Source organism: Euleptes europaea, chromosome 20, assembly GCF_029931775.1.
Source record: "Euleptes europaea isolate rEulEur1 chromosome 20, rEulEur1.hap1, whole genome shotgun sequence".
Taxonomy (NCBI): Eukaryota; Metazoa; Chordata; class Lepidosauria; order Squamata; family Sphaerodactylidae; genus Euleptes; species Euleptes europaea.
The window spans coordinates 5,109,380-5,133,393 of record NC_079331.1 but is presented as its reverse complement, the minus strand read 5'-3'; the positions used below and the strand labels follow the sequence as shown (position 1 = coordinate 5,133,393).

At 44.4% G+C, this 24,014-nt stretch overlaps 2 protein-coding genes across 2 annotated transcripts; both read left to right on the top strand.

Annotated features, from left to right (window-relative positions):
* The first annotated feature begins 440 nt into the window (after positions 1-440).
* Positions 441-9,900, top strand: HYKK (hydroxylysine kinase). The gene is made up of 4 exons (XM_056866040.1): positions 441-783; positions 1,260-1,402; positions 3,041-3,224; positions 9,455-9,900. Exons 1-4 carry the CDS (start codon positions 441-443, stop codon positions 9,898-9,900), a joined length of 1,116 nt encoding a protein of 371 aa, XP_056722018.1.
* Positions 9,901-14,787: 4,887 nt separating this feature from the next.
* On the top strand, positions 14,788-22,450 carry PSMA4 (proteasome 20S subunit alpha 4). Its single transcript, XM_056865990.1, has 8 exons — positions 14,788-14,824; positions 15,165-15,207; positions 15,830-15,992; positions 18,028-18,105; positions 18,911-18,999; positions 20,045-20,175; positions 21,008-21,131; positions 22,230-22,450. The coding sequence occupies exons 1-8, from the start codon at positions 14,822-14,824 to the stop codon at positions 22,382-22,384; spliced, it is 786 nt and encodes a 261-aa protein (XP_056721968.1). The 5' UTR covers positions 14,788-14,821; the 3' UTR covers positions 22,385-22,450.
* The last annotated feature ends 1,564 nt before the right edge of the window (positions 22,451-24,014 follow it).

Genomic DNA, 24,014 nt, shown 5'->3' with positions numbered 1-24,014 from the left:
TTGGGGTTATATGCTCTATAGCAGACGAAGAGTTTTATCCGGATGTTATGTCAGAGTTTTCCCAACCAGTAAAAAAATCTCCCATATTAATTTTGAGAACTTTTTTTTCCCTAGTAAATCCCAGCTTCTTAGAAGGAACCACCGACGTGTTTTCCCCTTACTGGGGGAAAGGGTGTTGTTACAAATCACACTTTTAAAATGAAATTGCCAGATGCGAACGTGGTCCAAGATGCCACACCCTCCTTCAAACGGTCTTCGGCTCTCCAAAAACTGTATTCTCTCTGTCCTGCGACTTACCAGCCTTTCAGTTGAGGAACGGCTGGAGAAAACCACCCCCACCCCCCAGAATCATGCTTTCTAATTTTAAAATGTTTTTGCAGTGGCAGCTCTTTCTTCGTAACCTACACTTTGGATCTGTCCCATTCTCCTCTAGAGGCACAATGTCCCAGATCAATCAAACGCTTCGCAAATGGAATAAGCCGGCGTTCAGCGAAATGCAAGCCATCGGCTTGGTGGAACGGGAGTTTGGATTAAGCGTGTCCGAAATCAAACCGCTTCCTAGCTACGATGATCAGAATTTCCACTTGTGGGTCGCTTGCTCGGAAGGGAATGAAGGCGGCGTGGAGGAGTATGTCCTCAAAATCACCAATTGCGAGGAGAGCCAGAATCCCGGCCTCGTTGAGGTGCAGACCCGGGTCATGATGTTTCTGAGGGCCGAAGGCTTTCCCGTGGCCACCCCACGTTTCACCAAAAAGGGCGAAATAATGTTTATCGAATCAATAGGTGAGGGACTCAAATGTGCAGTATTGTCTACTCAGACCAGGGTCTCAGGCAGGGTCTCAGGGTCTCACCTCCTTGCCTCGTCCCTTTAACTGGAGATGCCCGGGATTCAACCTGGGGCTTTCGGCATCCCAAGCAGATGCTCTATCACTGATTGAAAAACATTTATTTCACTTCTCTTGGAGCAAATGGCTGCTTTGGAAAGTGGACTGAATGGGATTATACCCTCCCAAGGTCCCTCCCCTCCTTGAACCCCTCTCCCTTAGAGACCAATGAGATTTGGAGGGTATACACCTTCGAGAGTCAAAGCTCGGGTACCTAAATCTCACTGGTCTCCTAGGAGCTACTGGACTCGAACACAGCTCTTCTGCTGCAGACCAAGACGGCTGCCCACTGACACTTCCGAGTAAATGCTGGGTGTTCCAGAGGATGGCCGTCCCTTCTAACGGGTGACGTACGACCCTCTCATTGCCTTTTAGATGTCGGCTCAGCCACCCAAGGCTACTTGGTGAGGCTCTTGACCTATCTGCCGGGCCGGACGGTGGCCACTGTGCCCGTGAGCCCTCCCATTCTGTACGAGGTTGGACAGCTAGCTGCCAAGCTGGATAAAACCCTCGCCGAGGTGAGGTTTCAGAGTCAGCGCCCCTCCCTTTTTCCCTTTAAATGATTCTTAGCTGCTCTCAGTATTCTGTCCCTCCAGGAGCATGCTCGGTCCTCGCAAGGCTGGGTTTTCTTCTTTCCTCAGGGAGCCAGCGTGGTGTAGCAGTTAAGAGCGGTGGTTTGGAGCGGTGGAGTCTGATCTGGAGAACCGGGTTTGATTCCCCCACTCCTCCACGTGAGCGGCGGAGGCTAATCTGGTGGACTGGATTTGTTTCCCCGCTCCTACACACGAAGCCAGCTGGGTGACCTTGGGCGAGTCACAGCTCTCTCAGCCCCACCTATCTCACAGGGTGTCTGTTGTGGGGAGAGGAAGGGAAGCTGACTGTAAGCCGGTTTGATTCTTCTTTAAGTGGCAGAGAAAGTCGGCATATAAAAACCAACTTCTTCTTCTTCTTCTTTTGGGTCATTCACATGCCCTCTCGTCAGTATCTCTGACGGGACCAAAACTGCCCTTCAGCCCATCCTTAATATTGGGAATTTCATAATGCTGTCGTCCCATCCGGCTATGTTACGCATCCCACTGTCCATCATTTCTTAGAAGGAGCTCAGAGTATGCAGTTTCCCCTCCTCTGTTTTATTCTCATTACCAGGGTTGCCAATCTCTAGGTGGTGAGCAAGGAAGAATAATTGTAACAAGCACACAAGCCACAAAATTCTGTGATTCAAAGCTGAGTATATTCAGGGTAATGATGCTAAAGTAACATATGTAACTTAAGCATGCATAATTGCATCAATCTGTATGCACCAAGCAGTACACAAATTCTCTACAGCAATATAACAAGACAGGAAAACAGTATCCAAAAGCCAAGCTGGAAAGCTTCCAAGAGCAGGGTTGAAAAAAAGTCCTGCAATAGCAATGAGGAGCATGCGCACTGTGAGTGGCGAAAGGATGAGGCAGGTCGCCATCCTGCGTCTTGGCCGGAGGCTTGATAAGTATAGTTGTACACAGCAATTCTTGTGCAGACAAAAGTGGAGAAATGGTGAAAGCCGTACTTACACCCCACAACAGGCTGGGTGTCCAAGGCTGCAACGAGGCCTGGAATGTATGAGCCTTGGATAGGATCGGTAACGTTGGTCCGTGTGCATGTGAAATGTCAAGCACCAGATATACTTGTTTCGTATCCTTCTTCAGAAACATGTAACACATATAAACTCCCATCAGACTGCAGCATTTGCAGTTCACGGAAGAACTCGTGTGTCTCCAGGTGGTGGCTGGAGATCTCCCCCTATTACAACTGATCTCCAGGTGACGGAGATCAGTTCCCCTGAAGAAAATGGCTGCTTTGGAAGGGAGACTCTAAGTCCCTCCCCACCCCAAATCCTCCCCATCTCAAGTTCTACCCCCCCCCACAATCTCCAGATATTTCCCAACCTGGAGCTGGCAACCCTACTCATGAGTATCCTGTGAGGCTGAGAGAAAGAGAGAGCAGTTGGCCCGAGGTCATTGAGCACAGAATGAGGATTTGAACCTGGGTCTCTCCAGTCCTAGCACAACATTGGCCATCACACTACGCTGCCTCGGTCATCAGTGACATCGATACAGTGTGCTGTGTATGTTGTAAAAACACAAATGGGTATATTGGTTTTTTTCCTCCTGCAGAAATTCCATCATCCTTTGATAAAGCATCTCCATCGAGACACCTTCATCTGGAATCTGGCTAACGTTCCTCTTCTGGAGCAGTACATTCCGGCATTGAACCAGAGCAGAGATCTTGAAGTAGTGAAGCGGGTTATCGAACAATTCAAACTTATAATAGTGCCAAAGTTAAGCAAGTTCCGGCCTTGTAAGTATTGACAATAGTATTGCTTAAGCATCCTACAAGTGCTGTTTCTTTTGCGTGATTGTATGTGCGTGAGGGGAAAGCTTAAACCAGGGGTGGGGAACATCAGGCCCGGGGGCCGTATAAGGCCCTCACAATCATTTGGTCTGGCCCTTCATGGGTCCTGGTAGATCTCTAGCTCAGAAGGATGCTGCCCTGCCTGAATCTTTTGGCCCAGCTGGGGACAGCAGAGCTCAAAAGCGAGTCGCTCTATGTGGCAGACACTTGGAGCCGTCTCCGGTCCTGCCTCATGGCTAAATGATTGACCAAATATAGCAGACTAATTTTTAAGTTGATAATTTTGTATGGCCCCCGAATCATGTTATAAATATCCAAATGGCCCTTGGCAGAAAAAAGGTTCCCCACCCCTGGCTTAAACACTCCTGATGTTGGAAATAAAAAGATTTATTTCTTTAAACAGATTTAAATTTTGAATAAAAAGAAACCCAACTTCAGGATTGAAAGCAAGAGATTTTTAATTATTTTCTGCAGCAAAAAATAATGAGAGGAAAGATGTTAGCCAAAGGCCACAAAATGAAACTTTTCCTCTAACAAGCTTCGCCTGTTTTTCATATTTATACGTTTTAGAATCCCTTTGTCTCCTCAAATTTCAAGAGCCATTATAATATCTCCTCCTTTTAAGTCCATCACAGTTATGATCTCATCTTCGTGGTCACATGTTGTTGTTTTTTTATACCACCTTGTTTTAGATACGAAAAATCACCTGCTTTGTTCAGTTTAAGTTAGACAGGACTATTTTCTACTGACTTATATAAATAACCACAGCTTACAAATATAATAGAAGAATAACATTTTTCTAATATGCTAGAATTAAATTAATTAAAATTTTACACATCCCACAGTCCCCCCTCATGATCAAAATCAAAATTATTTTGAATCTTGATCACTCTATTATATTAACTTACAATTTTAAAACAATGTAGACACAGTGTTTTCCTAGTCACTTCTTTTAAACCAAAAAACCAAGTATTACATTAAAATGGCTTTCTAAAAGAGTTTCAAAAATTTACTTTTGTTCTTTAGCTAACGATTGTGCTCTGGTTTTCACGTTTTTAATCATAAGTCTTGTTGGCTCCTGAATAAAAGGAGGTCTCCTGCAGGTTTTACTGACCACTTTTCTTGCACATGGGCTTTCACCAGCTGCTATGGCTTTGGCTGCCACGACGTCATTTACTGCCCTTTTGGTCTCGGCTTCACACGGTGGTAGCGCTTTTTTGCATTTGGAATAATGGACCCAGCCTCCCTTTCTATCTACCTTTACTGCAACATTTGCGGTGAAAAGAACTTAGTACGGTCCCTTTTACCTAAGCTGGAGAATAATATGCTTTTAAGATTTTACAAACACCCAATTTTTTATAAAACAAGAATGGATAACAGAGTCTAGGGGGAGAGGTTATACAACACAAGCCAGTTTTTGGGTTTCTATATATTTGTTTCCAACCTTTTTATTTGGTGTTCCCTGATTCTGAAAGTGCTGAAAGAGACATTTATACAGCGCCTTAAAGGGCAACAACTTGTGTGGCCCCCCGGGCTAATGTACGGATGCGTGTCAGTGGGATAGGCAATACATTTGACCATTTTAAATTAATTTTTACACAAATTTTAATTAGCATTTTTTTTTAGGGTCTGATTTATTCTTTTTATTTTTCCTGATAACTGGGGTTGCCAAGCCGTGTAAAAAACTACACTTTATTCCCATTTTAAGAACTGTTTTATAACTTCCCCAACAAACAACCCCCTCTGTCTTTGATTTTCTACATGTACCCTTTGATATGTTACATGCTTTTGCTATTTGTTTTGCTTCCTGATAGATGCCCTTTCCATTGTATGATTGCAAGAGTATTTCTGTTAACCCTGTTCTTCAGATGACTATTTTAGTGTAATTGTGTGAGGATGTGTGTGATGCATACCTTCAGGCCCCTTCAACCACCCCCCTCTTGTTTCTGTAGTCCTTACTTTTGCCATCCAGTTTCTTTTCTTTTTCAGTGCAGGGCCCTGTAGGGGGTAGTGTAAAAACTGGGGTTAAAGTCATTACTATATCACAGGATGTTGATTTTGCTGTAGTTACTTTTGCCATTTCATCAGCTTTGCAATTTCCTTTGGTCTCTTTGGTATGTCCAGTTTGATGTTATTGTCACCTGTAACTAAATATTGTTCAAAACCTATAAAATCAAATTTCCATGCCCTACAGCTCCCCACTAGCTGTCAGGACTTTTCGTTCTTTCCAGATGTGTTTATATGCTTGTACAACTCCAAAAGCATCTGCTTCAAGCACTTTGCACTCATTGACCAGGCTGTATCCACTTTGCCTTTTTCCACTTACCACTCGAGAAGATTCATCAATCCAAATCTCGAGATCTGCGTTGTGGATAGGCTTATCTTTGAGGTCTACCCGTGCCATGGTGCACATATTTACAGTCTGTAGACAGTCATGATGTTCCTCCAGGTCAGTTGTTACAGGTAGCAGACTAGCAGGATTTAAACGGTTACAAGGTTTATATGTGATATCATTTTTACCAATCAGTGAGGCTTCATATCGGGACAGCCGTGCATTTGTAAGCTACTTGGCTCCTCTCTGTTGTAACAAAGTAGTCACTGCATGAGGGCAAAACACTCTGATTGGATGTTTAATAGTCAGTTTCCTTGCTTTCTTCACAGCCAGGGCGGTTGCAGCTACTGCCCTCAAGCATGGAGGCCACCCTTGTGCCACTGGATCCAGCTGTTTTGATAAATAAGCTACAGGTCTTTCAGTTAGCCCACAAGTTTGTGTAAGGACCCCCACCATGCAACCTCCCTTCTCATGGACAAAACATTTAAAAGGCTTTTGCAGGTCAGGGATACCCAGAGCTGGTGCTGTCATCAAAGCTTGCTTCAGCTCTTTCCATTTATGTGCATTTTCAGGTTCCCACTGCAATACTTCTGGTTCATCATCATGACACATTTTCATCAAGTCTCTGGTTAGTTCACTGTACTCTTTTATCCACTCACGACAAAATCCCAATATTTCCAAGAAGGACCTCAGCTGTTTTTTAGTTTGAGGGAGTGGCATGCGACAGATAGTCTCTTTGCGAGAAGGTAAAAGATTTCGTGTTCCCTGTGTTACTTTGTGTCCCAAATAAATTACTTTCCTTTGGGCTACTTGGAGTTTTTTTTTTTTTGAGACCCTATATCCTTCCTGTCCTAAGAAATTCAACAATGAGATTGTTCCCTCTAACACCAGCTTCTCTGTTTTTGCAGAGATTATCTGGATCCTTTCACCCCAGGAGAAACAGGTCCTTAGAGTTGGCATCTAGTGGAATGCTAAAAAAGCATTTTTCAAATCTGTCACACTAAACCATACATGGTGTTTTGATGGGGTGTACAGGAAAGTGTGAGGATCTGACACTACTAGATACCCATGTTGAACAATCTCATTAATTCCCTTTAAATCCTCAACTAATCTCCATCCTCCTTTTTTTTTTTTTTTTTACCTGGCTTTGGCAATGCCAGAATAGGGATGTTGTCTCCCATTTGTCAGCAACTGCTGTACCACTGGTAATTTTAACTGGCCTGCATTGCCATCTTGCACTTACATGCATTTGTTTACAAATAATAATATATGCATATTTTTTTTGGTTTTTTTATCAGTGCAGAATAAATAATACTTAAAGCTATTAAGGCTGAAAAAGCCTTCCTTTTCACCCTGATTTGAATACCTTAAACCTTTTTCATTAATGATGCCACTTTTATGTTATAACAACATAAAAACACAAAAACATAAAATAAAAAGACACTGTCCTTTAGTGTTACTCCTTTGAAGATGCCTGCCATAGCTGCTGGCGAAACGTCAGGAAAGAAAATTTCAAGACCATGGTTACACAGCCCGGATAACCTACGAGAACCAATGAACTTTGACCGTGAAAGCCTTTAACAATACCCTGGCTTTAATTTGACTGTGTTTTAAAACACTTAATATATTAACATGATTTCTCCGTTCCTGGAGAAAACAGGCACCCAGCATCACCAGTATCCATCTCATTGAATAACCATAACTATCCTCTTTCTTTATAAACCCTTCTGCTTTCCTCTCAAAGTCTCTCTCAACCATAACACCTTTCCTCAGCCCTCTTAAGCCAAAACACTTGCCCCTTCACAGCACACTCAAAACATGCTCTAACTTTCTCATAACTTACTTATTCCCTCATATTAATACACATTGTCTTTCCACCTTGTAAGCATTTCCAGTCTGTTTTTTTGTTTTTTTTTTAAATAAAATTTGATACAGTTCACAATACTCTGCTTTTTAGATTTCAAACACTTTGACTTGGCCCCTCTCCTGCGTTCAGCAAGAGGGCTGGTTCAGTCAGAGTTAACTTAAAATTCCATTTTTTTTGTTTCACATTTTAAACTTCAGAGAAAGAAAGGATTTTTTGTTAACAAAACAGTGTTGCTGGCTTGATTTACGACCAGTCTGATAGAGAGAAAGAAGAACAGAAACACTTTGAAGCGGAGAAAGAAGGGGCATGGGGGATTCTTTTTCTTCCAGTCTCTTTCTCAGAAAGATAAAATTGGAGAAAAATGAAGACAACCAGATTACTTTTCTTCTAGCAAAGAACAGATTTACAACAGAAAAAACACAACAAAACCAGACTACTCAAACAATTTGATTCCCTTTTGGCAACACAGTTTTTTTTTACACCCCAACTTTAAAAAGGAAAAGAAAGAGAATGAGGGGAGGAGGGAAACTCCTTTTAGCCGACGCCGTCCATTATTTTAGGCTGGCCCCATAAAAAATAAACGCGTTAACATTTGTCAAATAATCACATAACCCTTTATAAAATACTTCACAGAAAGAGGGAACATAAAACAAAGCTGGACAAGACAAATACAAACACAAAACTACTTTTTCTTTTTAGGCATTTACCTCTTCCAGTGCCCTGGAGGCAACTGAAAAAATTCCGGATCAGCACAGGATTCTACAATCCCTGCTCTGGCTACTGCTTTTCCCATTGATAATAATAGACCATTGGCTGAATCCTCCGTTACAGCCCCCGTTACCATTCCAAATGTGCACCATGTAATCCAATGGCGTCCCACTGAATTGCTTGGTAACCTGATTCCCATTGGCAACGTTACTTTCTTGCCTTTTACTAATTTAAAAGGACTTACTGGAAGCCTGTCTTGCCAAATGGCCGTTTCCAATTCCCTTCCGCGGATTTCTTACCTAAATTCCGTTGCTTTTCCTGAGTTGGTTTTGAAGAGGGCCTTTTGCTATTCCTGCTGCCTGGAGAGACTGGAGATCCAAAAGCCCCTGAGGACCGGCAAAATCGCCAGGGTGCACCTTCCCCTGGTACTTTGTAACTGCAGACCCCTCCAGGAGAGCTAGGGCAGAAAAGTCACCCAGTGGTCGCCATTAAACTGTTGGAAATAAAAAGATTTATTTCTTTAAACAGATTTAAATTTTGAATAAAAAGAAACCCAACCTCAGGATTGAAAGCAAGAGATTTTTAATTATTTTCTGCAGCAAAAAATAATGAGAGGAAAGATGTTAGCCAAAGGCCACAAAATGAAACTTTTCCTCTAACAAGCTTCGCCTGTTTTTCATATTTATACGTTTTAGAATCCCTTTGTCTCCTCAAATTTCAAGAGCCATTATAATATCTCCTCCTTTTAAGTCCATCACAGTTATGATCTCATCTTCGTGGTCACATGTTGTTGTTTTTTTATACCACCTTGTTTCAGATACGAAAAATCACCTGCTTTGTTCAGTTTAAGTTAGACAGGACTATTTTCTACTGACTTATATAAATAACCACAGCTTACAAATATAATAGAAGAATAACATTTTTCTAATATGCTAGAATTAAATTAATTAAAATTTTACACATCCCACACTGAGACTTAACTTCTCTTGCGTATTTGATTCCTGGAAATTTTGGGAGTGGAGCCTGGGGAGGGTGAGGTTTGCGGAGGAAGGGACCTCAGCAAGGTACGAAGCTGTCGAGTCCACCCTCCAAAGCTGCCATTTTCTTCAGATAATCGATCTCCGTCCGGAGATCGGCTGTAATTTTGGGACAACGGACACGTCAAGCCCTCTGTGATATTGGCATCTTCCTCTGAAGCATTTGGAAATTGCTGGCCACGGCCAGGCGGGATACCGGGCTAGACATTTCACTTTTCTGTTCCATGTTTAGGTATCAACCACGGAGACCTCAACGACCACAACATCTTATTGGACACCCATTCTGCTTCCCCTGAAAGTCCACGCTATAGAGTGTCTGGTATTTTGGACTTCAGTGACATGAGCTATGGCTATTATGTGTTTGAAGTTGCGATAACCATCATGTATATGATGATCGAGAGCGAGGATCCCCTTGGCGTGGGAGGGCACGTCCTTGCAGGGTTCGAAAGCATCGTCCCTTTGACGACTGAGGAGCGAGACGCCCTCTTTCTCCTCGTGAGCGGAAGGTTCGCCCAGTCTCTCGTGATGGCCGCGCACACCATTCTGCTGCACCCCGAGAACAAAGAGTACCTGATGATCACGGCCAAAACTGGATGGAAACACTTAGCAAAGCTTTTCGAGATGGGCCAGGAAGGGGTGGAGAAGATCTGGTTTGAGACGGCGAAAAGATATACGTGAAACAACTCGCCTATACTTTAGTGTATGTTAAATAGTGGGAAGTAACAATTCCCAATGTAAATACTGCAGTGGTATTGAATAAACGATGCTGATTTGCAAGTTCCCTTAGTAGAATTCATTCTGCTTCCAAAATCTGGAATATATCCTTTGGGGAAGGGGATAGGTGCAGCGGGAATAGTTGGAAAGTGGGGGTTTGGAGGGGGGAAAAGACTAGAACCCCCTTAATTATTTTAACTGGAATATGTAAGCTTTAAATTGTATAATATGTTGTGAGCCGCCTTGAGCCTGGCATTGCTGGGAAGGGAGGGGATATAAACAAAAATAAAATCTCCAAGAATTTCTCAGCTAGGGTTGCCAACTCTGGGTTGGGAAATTCCTGGAGATTTGGGGGTGCAGCTTGGAGACGGTGGAGTTTGGGCAGGGGGGACCTTAGTGAGTCACAATGCCAAAGACCCCAACTTTACAAACAGGGTTGATAGGTCCTTCTTTGCCACCGGCGGGAGGCTTTTGGGGCGGAGCCTGAGGAGGGCGGGGGTTGGGGAGGGGAGGGACTTCAATGCCGTAGAGTCCAATTGCCGGAGCGGCCAATTTCTCCAAGGGAACTGATCCTCTATTGGCTGGAGGTCAGTTGTAATAGTGGGAGATCTCCAGCTAGCACCTGGAGGTTAGCAAATACAAAAGAGCAGAAAAACAAGCATTCAATAAATGCAAAGTATGTCTTTGTTCAATTTAGGCATATAGTTAACATACAATTATATAATCATTGTCTGAGCAATATTGTGCAGGATAAATCATAAAACAACTTGTAATTACAAATGTCTGAATCCCATTCAAAGAGTCTTTGTGCGAATATGTCGCCAAACCTGCACCAAGGAAACGTGGATATACTCTCACCTGGGGGTTGGCAACCCCATCTCCAGGGGAACTGATCTCTATCAGCTGGAGATCAGCTGTAATAGCAGCAGATCTCCAGCTAGCACCTGGAGGTTGGCAACCCTACCCACAAAGCATCAATTCCCCCCCCCCCGGGAAACAGATTCTCTTTCGCCAGGAGACCAGTTGTAATTCCGGGAGATCTCCAGGCCCCACCTGGAGGTTGGCAACCCTATCCACAAAGCATCAATTCCCTCCCCCCCGGGAAACTGATTCTCTGCCGCCAGGAGAGCACTTGTAATTCCGGGAGATCTCCAGGCCCCACCTGGAGGTTGGCAACCCTATCCACAAAGCATCAATCCCCCCCCCCGGGAAACTGATTCTCTGCCGCCAGGAGAGCACTTGTAATTCCGGGAGATCTCCAGGCCCCACCTGGAGGTTGGCAACCCTGCCGGAACCGCCGAGTCGTTTTAAAAAGCGCTTTGACAGCTCCCAGCCCCCTCCCCACACACACCATAGAGAAAGGAGAAAACCCTAGAGCAGCCGCTACTTCCGGTTTAAAACGGAAGTGGCTCCTCCCCTCCAAAGCGAGGCTGCGTCGAGCGCTCGAAGGGGCTGGTCGCTCCTGGCGTAGCGCTCGGAGGCGAGTGCGCAGGCGCGGCGGCCATTTTTGGAAGCAGGCGGACCGACGAGTGAGGCAGGTGAGGCGGCGGCGGGGGTCTCTTGTCGGTTGGGGGCTCCCCTCGCATGGGTCTCCCTCCAGGGGCGGGGAGGGGAGGAAACGGGGCGGCTCCGCGGCCCTCTCCCTTCTCGCCTCGGGCCCTGCTCGCCGCCTCCCGCGGAAGAGCTGGGGGATGACTTAGCATCCTCGCTGCAGGTGAGGCCTGGGGAGGCCTCCAGCTTCGCCTTCCTCTCTCCGCCCCAGGCTGGACCCTCCTTTGCTTAGCAAGGCAGGCGGGAGCCCAACAGGTCCTGCTTTGGGCATAGGGAATCATAGAACCCATAGAGTGGGAAGGGACCCCCAGGGGTCATCTAGTCCAACCCCCTGCACAATACAGGAAATTCACAACTGCCTCCCCCCACACACCCCCAGTGACCCCCTACTTCATGCCCAGATGTCCAAGATGCCCTCCCTCTCATGAACTGCCTAAGGTCATAGAATCAGCATTGCTGACAGATGGCCACCTAGCCTCTGCTTAAAAACCTCCAGGGAAGGAGCGCTCACCACCTCCCGAGTATAATCCACTGGAAAAGGAACCTCCCTTTCTTGGGGAGACCCAAGATCGTTATCAAGAAAACAGTTTATTTGCAGCTGCTGACTCAGAGGCCCTAATGGGCGGAAATCTCTGAGTCCCGATTATACTGGGGAAGAGATATTGATCCAAATTCAAGTTATGACGCTACATCAACAAGTTATGCGTATCTGATTGTATTACAGATGGAAAGGTGACTCGGTATAGTTGCAGTTTCGTCCAGTTTCTCCTATCATTGTGTTGTTCACTCTGACACTCCATGACTCTTAGCCCAGTTACCCAGTGCACAGAGCAGGCTTGTAGCTAGGCAGAAATTCCTTCCCTGGCAGGCTGGAAGCCAATTATTACTGGGAGATCTCTGGGGTACTGTCACAGCACAATGCAGGAAATTCACAACTACCTCCACACACACCCAGGGACCCTTACTCCAAGCCCAGAAGATGGAATAATAATAATAGGATGATAACAGAAGATGGCCAAGATGCCCTCCCTCTCATGATCTGCTTTAAGGTCATAGAATTAGTATTGGTGAAGGTACTTTCATGAACACCTGAAGCTGCCTTCTACTGAATCAGGCCCTTGGTCCATCAAAGTCAGTACTGTCTACTCAGACCGGCAGCAGCTCTCCAGGGTCTCAGGCAGAAGGTCTTTGAACACATGAAGCTGCCTTCTACTGAATCAGACCATCAAGGTCCATCAAAGTCAGTATTGTCTACTCAGACCAGCAGCGGCTCTCCAGGGTCCCAGGCAGAGGTCTTTCACATCACCTACCTGCCTAGTCCCTTTAACTGGAGATGCCAGGGATTGAACGGGACCTTCTGCATGTCAAGCAGATGCTCTTCCAATGAGCCACGGCCCCCCTCCATGGCTGTCCAGGGTCTCAGTCTTTCACATCACCTACCTGCCTAGTCCCTTTAACTGGCGATGTCGGGGATCTGACTATCATTGGTTCTTGTAGGTTATCCTGGCTGTGTAACCGTGGTCTTGGTATTTACACGGTTACACAGCCCGGATAACCTACAAGAACCAATGAACTCTGACCGTGAAAGCCTTCGACAATATTCTGACTATCATTGTTTGTACTGGGGTTTAATTGATCTGGAGTAACCTTGACCTGGATGGCCCAGGCTAGCCTGATCTTGGAAACTAAGCAGGGTCAGCCCTGGTTAGTACTTGGGGAGACCACTGAGGAAGGACAGGGTTGCTATGCAGAGGCAGGCAATGGCAAACTACCTCCGAAACATCTCTTCCCTTGAAAACCTTACAGGGTCACTATTAAGTCTGCTGCGACTTGATGGCCCTTCCCATCTTGTTTTGGTTCTGTGCTGATAGTGGCTAACGAGTTAGACTCCTGACTTCACCCATAAATGTGGGTTTGAATGTTGAGCAAACAGCATTTTCATCACTCTTTAACCGTGCTGGTAGTAATTCAGTGTAAATGAAACGGATTAATAAGTAAGTGTTGTTGAGTGTGCATCTCTGCTTTCGCTTTTGTTTTCATGGTATCAGATGAACACTGTGGATGAAATTTACCAGTCTGGATTTGGAAATTTCTACAGGGCTTTCACATTCTGAAACAAGGAATATTCTTTTAAAATTCTACACTTTCGATGTCTCTCTTCAGAGACTGGTCTCCTTGTTTCGTGAAATGTTTCAGCATCTTTACTCAGAAGGATGTTTTTCCTGTCACATCATCATAGTGGCATTTAGCATATTGTGATGCCTGAATAGTTGAGCAGTTGCTTTGTTGTTGTGGCCATAGCTTAGAGTCTGCCAGAATTCTGTTCTGGAGCTTAAGTAGTCTTAGAAATCATAGACTGTGATGGAGTGACTCTAAATAGGTAAGAAACAGCTTTCTACCAGTTGTGTAGCTGACTTCCAAGCTTGCAGTATTAGGAGGCAGAGTTTCCAGGTCCGGGTTGCGTGTGCGTGATTTGTTAGCGGGCTGCTCCTATGCACAATCTTTTCCTAGAAAATAACCTCTAGTTGTAGACTGTTAGTCTTGTCAATGCTAGGAACAGAAACACAAAAAGCAAAAGTGTTAATATAACACAGAACCACTACAAGTTAGTAGATAAACACCTTTTAACCTCTGGTGCTTTACACATTTTTTCTGTCTTCAATCAGAGGTTTCTCTCCTTTCTTTTTTTCAATGCAAGGAACAGAACAGTCATCATACCAAATTGCTTTACTGGACAGTAACCCCGTCGTCTTAGTTGGTCCTAATAAAAGGTATTATATGGATTTTGCTTTTTGTTCAGTAACCAGGTAACCCTCCTAAAGTTTTTTTTAAACCCAAATGTGTTTTTAACGTGGAGAATCCCCCTGATGTACATGTGATTAGGTTGGCGGTTTTTCTTTCCTTTTTTTAACTGGCCGGGCTCCTGATTTTATCAGCAGTTCACCTCTTAGAAATTTAGCAGGCAAAACTTGCACTGGCTTGGGAAAACTGTTGGAAAAACCTTAACTCCTTAAAAATCTGTTGCTGCGGGAACTGTTTGAGACTATTATAAGATCTGGAAAAGTGTAGGCACAACCTGTTAGGGTAATAGAATAAAACTATTATTTTTCCCAATGTGGCATTTTTTTTGTTCCTTTGCTCCATCATTGGTACAGCCCTTTTCTCCTGCTTAAATGTCTGTGAGACATTTTACTGTCTAGCTTTTTGACCATTCATTGCCAGCAAAAAAACTTTTTTTAAAACCTGGCAAGCGTATGTGAGATGCCATGGAGTGAAATGTAACCATGATTTGTCTTCTCTTTATTTTTACAGCAGACTATAACCTAGAAGCAACATGGTGAGTATATTTGTCCTGCTTTTGTAAGCGCTAAGTCATGCTGGGGAGGGAGGTGAGCGGGCGTTCCAGTTGAAGAAAGGAATATTTTTAGGACAGTCTGAAAAGCAACCGCCAGTATAATAGGAAAAACACGTGACCAGATGCCCCCAAATAAGAACTGTTGATTCTGTCATGCATCTAAAATCCAAGTTATTAAAAAGACTGGTAAGCAGTCTCTTTTCATAATAATCCCACGACCACAAAAATCAGCAATTCAGGTGGCAAGCGTGTGACCCTTCCTTTCTGGTGATGTGCTTGCCAAAAAAAATTGAGTAATGGAAAAACAAATTCTTCTTTGCAGTCTCGAAGATATGATTCCAGAACCACGATCTTCTCCCCAGAAGGTAATTGCATGGCACACAGAGGAAAGATGCTTGGGGAAAGGTTGACATTTCCAAGCGTTCATTGCTATTATTATTATTTGCGATAGTTAAGTCCTGTTGTAGTGCTCACTTCTTAGTGGTTCATAAAACAATACCTTGTATTTAGCACTCAAAGTGCTTTGCGTACATGATGTAAGTGATCAATACCAGAGCCCTGTTAGGTAAGACTTGTCCCCCTCTTGCAGATGTGGGGCTGAGTGAACAGTGCCTCGCCAAAGCAAATCTGACAAGCTCATGCTTGTGACAAGATTCAATCTGGAGGCTTCCTGGCCCTCTCGCAGTCTCTTAGCCATTATACAATGGCTATAAACCATATTCTGTTGTTCTCATGGTGTGGTGTAGTGGTTAAGAGCGGCGGACTCTAATCTGGAGAAGCAGGTTTAATTCCCCGCTCCTCCACATGAAGCCTGCTGGGTGACCTTGGGCTAGTCACAGTTCTCTCTTGAGCTCTCTCAGCCCCACCTACCTCACAAGGTGTCTGTTGTGTGGAAGAGAAGGTCCCAGGGGAATGGAAAACGTGATTCTGACGGTCTCAGTGGCACAAAGTTAAGAGTCTTGGGTGTTCTTGCAATCGCCTCTTTAGGTCGCCTCTATCAGGTTGAGTATGCGATGGAAGCCATTGGACACGCGGGCACCTGCCTGGGCATTCTAGCAAACAATGGCGTTTTGCTGGCCGCGGAACGGCGCAACATCCACAAACTCCTGGATGAAGTCTTTTTTTCGGAGAAAATATACAAGCTCAACGAGTAAGTTTGCGGCCTTACAGTTGCTGTTTAAGTACATGCAGCAGAGCCTAATTGATGCCAAAGCTTAAACCACAGTCGTAAAATATGTCAAACCTAGATAAGACTACGCATTTGAATTTCGATTATTTTCTTCCCTTTTCCCCCAATTTTTGCTCTGTGTGTGGAAGCCAGTGTGGTGTAGTGGTTAAGAGTGGTGGTTTGGAGCGGTGGAGTCTGATCTGGAGAATCAGGTTTGATTCCCCACTCCTACACATTAGCTGCGGAGGCTAATCTGGTGAACTGGATTTGTTTCCCCCACTCCTATACATGAAGCCAGCTGTGTGACCCTGGGATAGTCACAACTCTGTTAGAGCTCTCTCATCCCCACCTGCCTCACAAGGTGTCTGTTGTGGGGAGGGAAGGGAAGGTGATTGTAAGCCGGTTTGAGTCTCCCTTAAGTGATGGAGAAAGTCGGCATATAAAAACCAACTTCTTAATTTCAGGGCAAACATCATAGCAAGACTTTGTTGTTATTGCCAGTGTAGTATAGTGTTCACAGTGTCAGACTAGGATGTGGAAGACGCAGGTTTGAATCCCTGCTGTGCCATGGAAACCCGCTGGGTGGCCTTGGGCCAGTCACACCATTTTTAGTCTAGCCTACCTCATGGGGTTGTTGTGAGGGAGAAATGGAGGAGAGGAAGACAATGTAAGCTGCTTTGGGTCCCCATTGGGGAGAAAGGCAGGGTATGAATGAAGTCAGTAAATAAACAAATGCATCTGGAGCTGATGTTCCTTACTGTAGGAAGAGTCATTTCCCAGTCTGTGTTGCTGTTGATTTGCCAATGCACATTCGACTACCAAATACATGATGAAACTTTTCTATAAATACAGGAATCAAATCTGAGAATCTTCTGCACTCACCTTCTTCATACAGATTCCCTCCAGTATAACAAAAAGCTTTGTTCTGTCACTTGCGGCGTCTTGAAAACTCCATTCTTGTCGGAGGTCGATGCCGTTACGTCCCCGCTCTGATGTTACACACTAGTTATTTATATCTGCCCTTGTTTTTTCATTTCCTAAATCCACACCTTAGATTACTTCCCCCCCTCCCAAGCTGGAGCAGCGGATATCTTAAATTCAGCAAGAAAAGCATTTTGTTAAGGCCAGTCAGGAGACGCAGAGCGTTTTCTCAGAAAGGAAATGCAGCCGAATACTTTTTTGCACTTGCCACAGCTGATTTCCAGTTGAATTTCTAGGAGTTGAAGAAGAGTTGGTTTTTATATGCCGACTTTCTCTACAATTTAAGGGAGACTCAAACTGGCTTATAATCACCTTCCCTTCCCCACAACAGACACCCTGTGATGTAGGTGGGGCTGAGAGGGTGTGACTGGCCCAAGGTCACCCAGCTGGCTTTGTGTGTAGGAGAGGGGAAACAAATCCAGTTCACCAGATTAGCCTCCGCCACTCACGTGGAGGAGTGGGGAATCAAACCCGGTTCTCCAGATCAGACTCCACCGCTTCAATCCACCGCTCTTAACCACTACACCACGCTGGCTCATTCAGTCTAGCTGTAGTGATTTAGGTATTAGAGACAGCAGGTTTTTTGTTTCTTGTCTCTTTTTCTTGCCTCATACCGCATCTGGCAGTCTGCTCAGCCCCTTCCAACCAGAATATTGTTCCATCTTCTTTTATATTAAGACTTCTTCTAATGCAGCTTCTTCTGGGGGTTGCTCCCCTCTACACGTACCCCGCTTACTGAGATGATCCTCACAAGTCCTTCTCAATGTGCCTCCGCCATCTCAGTAGATAGCCACCCTCTCTCTCCAAAAATAGACCCCAGTTCTAGCTGGGCCGCAACTCTGGAGCTCCCAGCTAAGGAAAGTTTGTATGACTTCCACTCTGCAAATATTCCAGTGGCATCTGAAAAAATACTTTCAAAAAAAGTTCAGGTTCTCTTCTGGAGTCTGAACAATGAGATGTTTTCTCTATTGAAGAGGCAATTTTTTTCTGGTGACTTTGTGGTTGAATTTGAGCGCACGGCGTTTGTGTCTTCCAGGGATATGGCTTGCAGCGTGGCCGGCATCACTTCAGATGCCAACGTGCTGACCAATGAGCTGAGGCTGATCGCACAAAGGTAGGAGCTCGGAAACATTTAGACTTTTTAATGACTGGGAGTGAAGGCGGGGCAAGCTGCGGTTTCTGGTTGAGCATGCCAAAAAGACAGGCAGGCAGAGCTGCCCTGTTTGTAAAATAAAGCAGGAAACTTCAGGCACAAAGGTGAAAATGCAGGTTCAACCATTCCCCCTGGCCATTGAAAACTTCCAGACAGGCCTGTGAATTCCATTTCTTTAAGAGCCAAACGGCCGCTGCCATTGGTCGTTGGTCCCAGGGCAATCATAAACTGGTTCTCTGATGTGTACTGAAAATACCAAGGCACACTTGCTGTCCCTCCCTTCGTCCCACAATAAACTAGAGCTGAGTTGGGTGAAAAAAATTTTTTTCTTCAAACCTTGGCAAAACATGAAACTCAAATTAGCAGGCTGGTTTTGGCTCAGCCTTTAATGGCTTTTCTGAAACTCAAAGGACTTTGAGGGCAGCTATGGATGTAGCAGGACTTCTTGGTGCTGCCATCATCTGTATCGCATAGCAGCTCCTCTGCAGGTTAACATATTTCACTCAGGCTGTAGCAAAGCTAAGGCAGACGCTACAGAAGAAGATGGGGGTGGGGGGAAGAGGGGACCGGCTTTGCTATCCCAGCAGAGCTCCTTAATCCAGAAGGGAAAAACATTTTGCCCTGAAATCTTTATTAGGGCCTTGATGTAAAACCTTATTTAATGTGTATTTGTTTCTATCGCATGCAAATTCTATCTGAAATAATGTACTGGGAAGCTGCCTTGAAACTTTGCATCTGAATGAGAATATTCCTAAATGTCGTGTAGGTATCTGTTGCAGTACCAGGAACCCATCCCTTGTGAGCAGCTGGTAACCGCCCTGTGTGATATCAAACAAGCTTACACGCAGTTTGGGGGTAAGCAAGTCCCCCCCCCTTTAAATGTCAAAAGTCATCATAAATAATTCATACCGTTCAGCTTAATGGTCTAAGGAAGATTCAAGTCGAGTACGGGAGGTCTTTGCTTCCAACACTAAGAAGTATTTCTTCTGACTCAAACACAGCCCAGATCATTTAGGTAGGCTGTGGCAGACGACTGGAGGTCTGTAGCAAGAGACTTGTCAGTCTCTGAAACATTGGGGCATTTCCTAGCCCAAATGGCATAACAGTAAACTCCTACAAGGCCACCTGGGTGATGAATGCTGAGTTGTGTTGGTCCTCAGCTCTTAGCTAGATCTGTTAGTATCCCTGAGACAGATCAGAAGTGCCAATAAAGATCGCCCTCTTCAGCTGATCTAGTCGTGCATCTAGCCGTGGCATGGGATACATATCAGATGTCATTCAACTTGAAGTAATCCATGCAGAATCTCACAGTCCCATCCAGTTTCTTCACCAAGATAACAGATGTTTCCCATGGACTGGTAGATTCCCAAATGACACCCAGTTCCAACATCTTCTTCACCACAACAGTAATGATGAAGTGAGAGCTGGGCAAAAGCTCTAAGCTTGCTAGCATAGATAGGGATGTGGTTTAGTTGCAGAACTGAGGTCTGCCGGGGGGCTTTGTTTGAAGGCTGATATTGTTAGGGCCACTGTGTTTGGGAATAAATAAGGTGGCAGAATGAATCCTGGAATACTCTGCCTCAGCAGTTTGTTTTAAGGAACTGTAGACGAATTGCCAGCTAATCACCCTTGAGCATTGCCGTCCTCTGCAGAAGCCAAGATACCACAAAGGTCCCTTATTCTTCACATCTTAGAAAGAAACAATAAGGGGATTTATTTAGCGCTTATCTTAAGCAGTAGCAAGACCAAGCAGCCTATTAAATCGTAGACCACAGAAAAGGATTTTGCCATTTCTCAATCCTCCGCCACAAGCAGGTGCAGAGGCAGATTGTGCTACTTTGTTTGCTTTGTTTGTTTTTTGCTACTTAATTTAAATCGGCTGTAACCTTGTCTTTGACAGGCAAACGCCCCTTTGGTGTTTCGTTGCTGTACATCGGCTGGGACAAGCATTACGGATTCCAGCTGTATCAGAGTGACCCTAGCGGGAACTACGGGGGATGGAAGGCCACCTGCATCGGAAACAACAGTGCTGTAAGTCAGCTTGCCTTATCATAGAATCATAGAGTTGGAAGGGTTCACCAGGGTCATCTAGTCCAGCCCCCTGCACAATGCAGGAAATTCACAACAACCTCCCCCACCCACCCCCAGTGACCCCTACTCCATGCCCAGAAGATGTCCAAATGCCCTCTCTCTCATCATCTGCCTAAGGTCATAGAATCAGCATTGCTGACTGATGGCCATCTAGCCTCTGCTTAAAAACCTCCAGGGAAGGAGAGCTCACCGCCCCCCGAGGAAGCCTGTTCCACTGAGGAACCACTCCGACTGTTAGAAAACTCTTCCTAATGTCTAGACGGAAACTCTTTTGATTTAATTTCAACCCGTTGGTTCTGTTCCGACCTTCTGGGGCAACAGAAAACAAATTGGCACCCTCCTCTATATGACAGCCCTTCAAGTACTTGAAGATGGTGATCATATTCCCTCTCAGTCTTCTCCTTTTCAGGCTAAACATACCCAGCTCCTTCAATCTTTCCTCGTAGGATTTGGTCTCCAGACCCCTCACCACCTTTGTTGCCCTCCTCTGGACACGTTCCAGCTTGTCTACACCTTTCTTAAATTGCGGTGCCCAAAACTGAACACAATATTCTAGGTGAGGTCTAACCAGAGCAGAGTAAAGCGATGCAGAGAGATGCCTTCTCTTGGTGCTCTCTGCAGCGTTTATGTTTTTGCGCAGAAGCGCACGACAATCATTCTGCATATGTTAATTTGAGCTTCCGCTCACGGGCTTCGCTTCTCCCAACAGTCTTGCGTAGGCCAACAAGAAAATTGCCATGTCGCCTTTTTTCTTTTCTTTTTCTTAAAACAGGCAGCCGTCTCGATGTTAAAGCAGGACTACAAAGAGGGAGAAATGTCTTTGAAATCTGCGCTTGCTTTAGCCGTCAAAGTCCTGAACAAGACCATGGACGTTAGTAAGCTGTCTGCAGAGAAAGGTGAGCAAAGGAAAATTTGGGCTCCAGTCCTAATTGGTTTTGGCCTCTTCCTTGGAGAGAACAGAGTCTCTTCTTAACAAATACGACAGCTGACAGGTTTTGCTAATGCTCAGTATAATTGCAGTAGTTGAAAATTAAATCTGCTATCGCCCGCGAGAATGTCTCCTAGGGATGGTCCGGACATGGTGTCAGATCGTAACTTGGATGCTGCACGAATGAGCCCTGTGCTCACGTGTCCTCGCCTCTTGCATGCTTCTTCATCCTGGCTGTTCTTTGCCCCTCTCCCGGTGGCCCTATTCATGAACACGTGAAGCTGCCTTATACTGAATCGGATTGTCAGTCCATCAAGGCCGGCAGCAGCTCTCCAGGGTCTTACGCAGAGGTCTCTTCTCATTGCCTCCTACCTGATCCTTTCAACTGGAGATGCTGGGGATTGAATCTGCGACCTTCTGCATGTCAAGCAGATGCTCTACCACTGAGCCACGGCCCCTCTCCCTGGGAGGAGGGAGAAGAGAGTTTGGGCTGAATCTGCATTATGAACTCTGGGCCAGTATGTTTTAAAAATGAACATTGTTATCAGTTTGCAAGGCAATAATTTTAGACTGTCCCCTTCATACAAACTTTATTTATATATTTCCATTCTGCCCCTCAACCAAAAAACTGCTTCTTAGGGCAGAAGAAGAGTTGGTTTTTATACCCTGGTTTTCTCTACCCTTAAGAAGTCCCAAACCGCTTACAATTGCCTTCCCTTCATCTCCCCACAACAGGCACCTTGCGAGGTAGGTGGGGCTGAGAGAGCCAGCAGGAGGAGTGTGGAGGAGTGGGGACTCAAACCTGGTTCTCCAGATTAGAGTCCACCGCTCTTAACCACTACACGCTGGCTCTCTAACAATATACGCAAGCTAACAATATATTAAAGTACTTCTTTATGGGGTTTACAAGCGTGTCTCTTTTAGCTGTCTAATTCTAAAATTTAGACGTCAAGGTAAAACTGAAAACCATGCTCTGGAAAATGTTGGTCTTAATGACGCTACTGGACTCAGCTACTACAGACTTAACATGACTTCTCGCCTGAAACTAAACGTATTTTTGTTTTAGTTGAAATCGCAACCTTAACACGAGAGAACGGAAAGACAGTAATAAGAGTTTTAAAGCAAAAAGAAGTGGAAGAGTTGATAAAGAAGCACGAAGAGGAGGAAGCCAAAACAGAGCGTGAAAAGAAAGATAAAGAGCAAAAAGAAAAAGATAAATAAATGAAGACCCTGGAAGGTGGGAGAAAAGGGTCTGTTTGTACAGATTTTCAGATATGTGCACATGGGAGCGGAGGAGCCTGAAACGCTGTTTCCTGAATCAGCTCATGATCCCATTGAAGCAAATTATTCCTGCCCTCCTTACTCGGTTCTTTTCATCTTTATTTCTTTTTTATTGCACAATAAAAACTTTTTAAAAATGACGCTGTCACAGTTCGTAGTGCATTTGCAGCATCTAGTATGCTAATATGCAAGGAAGCCAGTTGGTTTGCCATATATAACTGCTTGGAGCGATGCGTCCGAACAACAAATGGGATGGTTTTTAAGATGGGCAATGGAAGAAGAGTTTAAGGGACTAAAATACATTATCCGATGCTAAATTTGCAAAAGGTTACAGTAGCACAGATGAAAAACAAACTCATCCAAACCTGATAGAAATAATGTATCTTTTTCCATGATAATTTATCTAAATTATTTTATGCTGCCTATCTGCCCGAGTTCAGGGTCTCCGAGGTGGTGAACCATCAAAACATTAAACCAAATTTAAATTTGTGCATATGTAAAATAGCAAAAAGAGTTTGATAAACACATACACGTAAGCGGTATTTTAAACAATGAATAATAAGGTAGCAACTCTTCCACATAAACAAAACAGGCTGTGTAAAAAGATGAGATCCAAATATGCAGTAAATGAAAAATAAAGAATGATTTGGATAATTTACAGTTTGTATACATTATTTTTAAAGTGATTCTTTCCTTTAAAAAACAATTGCTATCAGTTATAGATAAATTCTTGTTGAAATAGCTGCATCTGGTGCATATATTGACTTAAGAGTTTGGGTGTAGGATAAAATTTCTGCCTGGGGGAAAAACATCTAGGGCTGCAAATATTGTTTGATAGGAAATACTCCCTTGAAACAAGGAAGTTTTCCATAGTTCTTGTCATCTCATGTTGTCGATCTTCCTCTGTTCCACATTGGTCACAGTTCCCTTTGTTTTGTATGCCTGTGATCTACCGTGATGTTCTTTCAACTAACTGGTATTTCCAGACCCTTCACATCGGGTGAACCTTCTCTCCACTTTTAGAAAACGATCTTTATGGAAGGATAACGGATTCTAAAGTCAGTAGAAGGCACCAAGTCTGTAGATCCAGTTGTTTTAGTAATAAGAATTGTGTGGCATTTGACACTACCATTTGGTGATGCTGCCCCAAGAAAGACATGAGTCTGATTTTCTCTTTAGAAGATTCAGGCCAAATTCTAAAATTACCACCCTCCCCAAATGATTTTCTTAAAGCATTGTCCATTAATGTTTTCACATTGTTTTTTTAAGTTTTAATTGCTCCAGTGATCTGTACTTTCACTTGAATTTGATCTGTAAAAACACAGCTTCACAGATTCCTTCTCAAAACCTCTTTTGTTAGTACAGAGGAATATCCACCCCATTCTTGATATGTGATTTTTTTAAAAATCGCTTTCATGCTGAAATGAATTTCTCAGCAAAAATAGCAAAGGCTAGTCTGCAATTAACCCATTGGCTTAAAACCTCAGATAAAGCTTTCAGGGGTCAGTTTTGTGCAAAACCCTGATTTTGTTCAAGCTGTGCGAATGTTCCCATTGAGTTAAGAGTTGGG